Here is a 6,015-nt window from a genome sequence, read left to right as displayed (position 1 = left end):
CGTCTAAAGGATGATGACAAAGATGTGCTAGAGGCAGAAGTGCCTTACTTGAGTACAATAGGCGCATTATTGTACTTAGCTCAATGCACAAGACCGGACATCTCATTTGCAGTGAACTTGTCAGCTAAGGTATAGCTCTGCGCCAACGCGAAGCCATTTGATTGGTGTAAAAGATATCTTTCGGTACTTGAGATGTACGATTGATATGGGCTCGTTCTATCTCTACAGAGAGATGATAGATTCAGACCCATCACACACCAGAAACGTCGCCAACGCTGGCCTGAGTTCTCTATCCCCACCCTAAAACGACATAAGTGTTTTGGAAGGTTTTGTTGATATTGGGTATCTCTCTTAACCATACAAAGGTCATTCCCAAACTGGTTAAGTGTTCACCATGGGTAAAGACCGTGATATTTTGAAGGTCTATAGAAATAGACCCTAGTCGCTATATTTTGGAACAATGCCGAGATTATTGCTCCTCACGAAGTGATTCGTGAATGTATATGGATTGGACCCATAGTTACGCATGTTCGAACAATTGTGGTCTGAAGTCTACCACAGATGAGCCTACGAGAATATAGGATAATGCTACTTGTTTTGAAGCTAGGCTACATCAAAAGCGACCACACCAAGTATAATCAGCAATAACAAACTCTCCTCAAGATCAAAGTAAACTAGGTTCGATATGAGGACAGTATGACAGACTTGCTTACTAAGTCATTGCCTAAATTCCACTTTCGAGAAACATGTTAGTAGCATCATTTGCGGAAGTTATCCAAACTCCAATGACCGTAGTCGTCAGGGGGAGGTGTCTACATGTATGGTCTCGAAAAGTGAAAGGTGTGTTGTGCTTTTTTTCCCCTTCGACCGAGGTTATTTTTGTCCCACTGGGTTTTTGTTACTCGGCAAGGTTTTTAATGAGGCAACAAGAGGAGCACCACGTTTGGAAGACACAAGGGGGAGTGTTCAAGTAAATCCATATTTGTGAGTCTGGCCCAAACTCTAGGTTATTTGACCTAGTGGTAATAGGGTTTAATTAGAAGAATCTAGAGATTATCTTTTCTTGTATGATTCAGACTCTATGTATGGTAATCCTCTATATAAAGAGGCCCATATTATCAATGAGAATACACAACGATTTTCTCTCAGTTTCTGATTCCCTAAAACAGAGACAAATTTATACATATTTTCTTATTAATCTACACTAGCAAGTATTCCTTGTAAAGTGTTGTTGTATGATTAATATTTTTTGTGTTCTGTTGTATGCCTGATTTACCCTTTCAGTAGTAAAAAGTAATATATGATGATAACGATCCTTAATTTTAGCAACTATAGCTACTCATTCAATTTAATTGATTCTAACTTCCTCTTTTATAACCTAGTAAATAAGGCTGAGATAGAGGGGAAAACCAGAGCTAAAGAAAAAGAAAAAAACGCGGAGTGGGAGTTATCTTTGTCCAACGTTGCGCCCTCCTACCGTTGTTGCTGGAAGAGACAGAAAAGACCTTGTGTCCAGTAGAGGGTGATCCATTTTGAGTAGTGACTGCGGGCGATGACGTTGATCACTAGGGAGCATGGATGGTTTGACGGCGATGGGCAGTGGCAGGAAGGCGGAGCTGGTGTTACCTTTCCATTGGGAGGAATATAGAGAGCCTGCTCAGTGTTTCGAGGTGCTGACGCAGGCTCGGAGGTAGCCGGATGGTGATTATCGCGTAAGGGCAGCATCGAGATCTATTATGTTGAGATTGGATCGGTTAATCCTCATCTGGTTTGGATGCTTTGGTTCTGACCTAAAGAAAGGAGGCGTGGCTAACCGGTAGGAGGTAGAAGACAGTGGCATGGTTGCTAGTGGTAAGATGCCAGCAAGATGGGAGCATTGTGATCTCTGTAACCAGTTACTTAGGCTTGGGCCTGATAGGCTTTGGGTCTGGGCTTTGACCCTTGACCTAATTTATTTTTCTGCTTTGTTTTCATTTACCCAATTTCTGGGACATTTAACCCCATTTACCCAAACACTCTAAGAGATTGCCCACTTAATCATCAGTTTTCATTTTTAAACCCCAATTACCCAACTTTTTCAACACGTGGATGTTTTATTCAATTTTCTGGACGCTTTTGCCCCTCTATAACTGGAACCTCTATAACTGAAACGTTTTGAAATCGTAACAGAAACGTGATTTAGGGAGCGAAGCTCTCCGATTTTAGGGAGAGAGGTTCGGTTGTATCTGTAGAGAGAGAATCCCCCTGGGTTTTGAATGTGGAACTCTATCATTTTAGAGAGAGAGAGAGGAGCTGTGCGATTTATATAGGCAGGAGAGAGAAGCTCCCTGGTTCCGGTTTGTGAAGCTATTCGGCGATTTCGGTGTGTGGATCTCCTGCGATTTATATTTAGAGCTGGTGGTAGAAGTTTTGTTGTGATTTTCACATGGATCGTGATCCAGATGCTCTTTGTGTTCCTCCACTGCGGTTTGCTTTTGTTTCTTTACCTCTATCTAATCCGTTTGGCTTTTAGCTCTGTTTAATATGTTTGATTTTGCAGGAATTTTTTTGTACGGATTGTTGTCTTATTTTTGAACTGATTTTTCTGAATCAGAGCTTCCAGGTGTTTGTTTTGGTTGTGAATTGTTTTTGTAATTTGAATTTTGAACTTCCAGGTGTTTTTGAGTGCATTGTGTTAGTTTTGAGTTTCTGTATTAATTTCGTGTTTCTTTTGGTGAATTCATGTTTGGATTTTGGGTTTGAGCTGTTTTCGAAGTGTTGCAGTAGTTCTGATTATATTCTTGGGAGGCAGTAATATTTCTAGTGGGGGCCAATAATGTTGTTCAACGATTCTTTAGTATCTATAATTGTTGCTTACTGATGCTTTATTTGAATGCATTGCAATTTATTACGTCTTACAAATTTTTTATGGCTGTTTTGTCTATATTATTGGGGACCAGTATTTAGTGTATTGGGGAACAGTAATGTTTTTATGTGTTATTAAGTCGTTGTAATTGTTGTTTTTTTTACCTTTTCATCATTTTAAAAGTTGTTTGGTACTGCTTCTACTTCGTTTTGGTAGGTTTGATAACATTATTTGGGGGCAGTATTCAGTTTATTGGGGGGCAGTAATATATGTTTTAGTTTTAATAATAGATTCGTTTGCCTGTGTTTTCTTCGCAGGTCTATGGCTGATCCTCTGGTTGCTAGGTGCCTTTACTCTGGCAAAGGTTATATGATTCCTTTGAATCAATGCATGAGCTACTCTGAGTTGTATGAAGACATTTTCCGCACATTCTAGTTTTCCCCAACTGATATTTTTGAGCTTCAGTATTCAGTTCCAGGTTGTGAAGTTTGTTTTCTGCGTAATGATCGTGATTTCCAGATGCTGTTTTGCTCTGCTAGAATTCATAGGCTAGAGTGTGTCGATATTTCAGTTTTAAAGATTGGGGGAGGTTGTAGGAGAAACTGTTCGGTGGATAGTGGTTCGGAACTTATTGATGAAGATGATTATTTGGGTGATGCATTCAGGACTGAAGTTCACAAGACGTATTTGTCTGATGAGTGGAGTTCTTATATTCATAATGTCGGGGATAAGTTTCATGGGGCTGCTGAGCTCCGTGAAAAGCTCAGGAAGTATGCAATTGCAGTTGGTTTCGAGTTTGTATTCCTGAGAAATAATTTGGACCGTATTCATGCAGTCTGTGCAAATGTTGGAACTGAAGGGTGTGATTGGCAACTTCATGCTTTTTCATCATCTGCCAATGGTTGCCTTTATATCACAGAGTTGAATAATACTCACACTTGCAAGGGTGTAGTGAGGACTCAAAAACACAAGCTTTTGGGATCCAAGGTTGTCAAGACTTGCATTGCTGCTGATGTTAGCTTTAATCTTTCATTGAAGCCAAGGGAGATTATGAGCAAGTTCAAATCAACATATGGGTTTGATATTTCATACAAGGTTGCCTTGAAAGCAAAGCATCGGGCCAAGGAAGCGATTTATAGTTCTGATGCAGACACGTTCAGCAAGTTATCTTGGTATAAGGAAGCTGTTTTTCAGAGTAACCCCGGCTCTTCTTTTGTGTTGGAGGTTGAACCATCTACAAATCATTTTCAGAGGCTTTTCGTAGCTTACGGAGGTTGTGTAGAAGGCTTCCAATTCTGTTTGCCCGTGTTGTATGTTGATGGAACGTTTGGTAAAAGCATTTACAAGGGGCAGATTCTGTCTGCAACTGGAAGGAATGGGAATCAAGGTAACTGTATTGTTTATTGCCCCCCCCCCCCATAAATTTATTCTTGGCCCCTAGTAATATTGGCTTTTTGTTATAGTTTCATCTGTGTGCTTAATATTTCTTGTTTTAGTTTCTTTCATTGTGTTATATATCATTTCTACATTGCTGTGCGACGTTATGATAGTGTCCTGCAGTGCAATAACAACATTATTGGTCCCCAGTAGACTGATTTTACTGTGATCTGGTTTATGCAGGTTTCTATCCTCTAGCCATATGTTTTTGTGATTTTGAGACAGATGCAAACTGGACATTCTTTTTCAAGCATTTGAAGAGTCTGCTTGAACCTCAAGGAAGAGTTATCACATTTATTAGTGATCGGGGTGTTGGATTGTTAAGCGCTTTCGATAAGGTATTTGCTGGTAATCCTCATCTGTTTTGTTACAAGCACTTGGTGGCGAACCTTGCCAGTAAATATAGGGGTAAAGGTAATTCAAAATTGATAGAAGATGTAAAGCAGAAGTTTTTTAAGGTTGCATATTCATCTACATAGAAGGAATACCGTTTCAATTTGCGGTTGCTTAGAGCAGTTGGAGGTGCCGATATTATTGACCCTTTTCTTTCTGAATTGCCTGTGGAAAATTGGTGCCGTGCATTTTATACCTGCTGCCGATATGGAATTATGGCTAATGGGATTGCTGAATCATTTAACTCTTGGATTGCAATTGAGCGTTTGATGCCAGTCTATTGTATGCTGGACCAGACAAGAATTAAACAAATGGAGATGGCGGGTAAAAGGAGGGAAGAGGCAGAACGTTGGACCACAGAACTAACTCCCAAAATGGAGGAAAGGTTAAAGGTGCAGATGGAGAAATCTCGTCGTTTCAGTGTCCATTATTCAAGTCCTGGAGTTTATGAGGTTCGATCTGAATTTTCATATGTAGTCAACATTTCCGATCATGCATGTTCATGTGTTAAATGGCAGATCAATTGTTTTCCTTGTCCTCACGGCCTTGTTGCATTACAAGCTGCTTCTGAAAATGTATATGATTATATTGATAAGTACTTTCATGTTGGTATGTTCAAGAAGAGCTACAGTTTTCCTATCCATCCGATAACCAATGTCGATATGTCTTCTTCAGATTCTGCTTCTGAATGTATATTACCTCCCCTTGCGAAGAGGCCCCCCGGGAGGCCTAGGGTGAAGCGGTTCAAGTCGGTTGGAGAGGTTGAAAAGAAGCAGATTCGTTGTGGTCGTTGTGGCAAAATGGGCACTCATAACAAGTTGAGCTGCACTGAACCTCTCGTTCAGCAGTAGTATATGTTTCTGTAGAGAGTTTTTAGGTTTTGACTTTATCTACTGGGGGGCAGTAATTGGTTTATTGGGGGCCAGTAATTGTTTATATTCAGGCTCAAATATACATTTTTCTGTTCACATGTCAGATTCTTACTGTTGGGATGATTAAAATTTCATTTACATATTACAAGTTCAATTTTCCAGCAGGTTTAATGCTTATTGGGTGGCAATACTGGGGGGCAGTAATTAGTTTATTGGGGGCCAGTAATTGTTTACATTCAAGCTCAAATAAACATTTTTATTTTCACATGTCAGATTCTTACTGTTGGCATGATTAAAATTGCATTTACATAGCACAAGTTCAATTTTCAAACAGGGTTAATGCTTATTGGGTGGCAATACTGGGGGGCAGTAATTGGTTTATTGGGGGCCAGTAATTGTTTATATTCAAGCTCAAATAAACATTTTTATTTTCACATGTCAGATTCTTACTGCTGGGATGATTAAAAT

The 6,015-nt window shown here is 39.7% G+C and overlaps 1 protein-coding gene across 1 annotated transcript; it reads left to right on the top strand.

Annotated features, from left to right (window-relative positions):
- Window positions 1–1,592: 1,592 nt before the first annotated feature.
- On the top strand, window positions 1,593–5,526 carry LOC112183638. Its single transcript, XM_024322004.1, has 5 exons — window positions 1,593–1,690; window positions 3,163–3,252; window positions 3,385–4,232; window positions 4,466–4,696; window positions 4,799–5,526. The coding sequence occupies exons 1-5, from the start codon at window positions 1,593–1,595 to the stop codon at window positions 5,524–5,526; spliced, it is 1,995 nt and encodes a 664-aa protein (XP_024177772.1).
- Window positions 5,527–6,015: the final 489 nt, after the last annotated feature.

This window comes from Rosa chinensis, chromosome 2 (assembly GCF_002994745.2).
Source record: "Rosa chinensis cultivar Old Blush chromosome 2, RchiOBHm-V2, whole genome shotgun sequence".
Taxonomy (NCBI): Eukaryota; Viridiplantae; Streptophyta; class Magnoliopsida; order Rosales; family Rosaceae; genus Rosa; species Rosa chinensis.
This window is presented reverse-complemented; position numbering and strand designations above follow the sequence as displayed.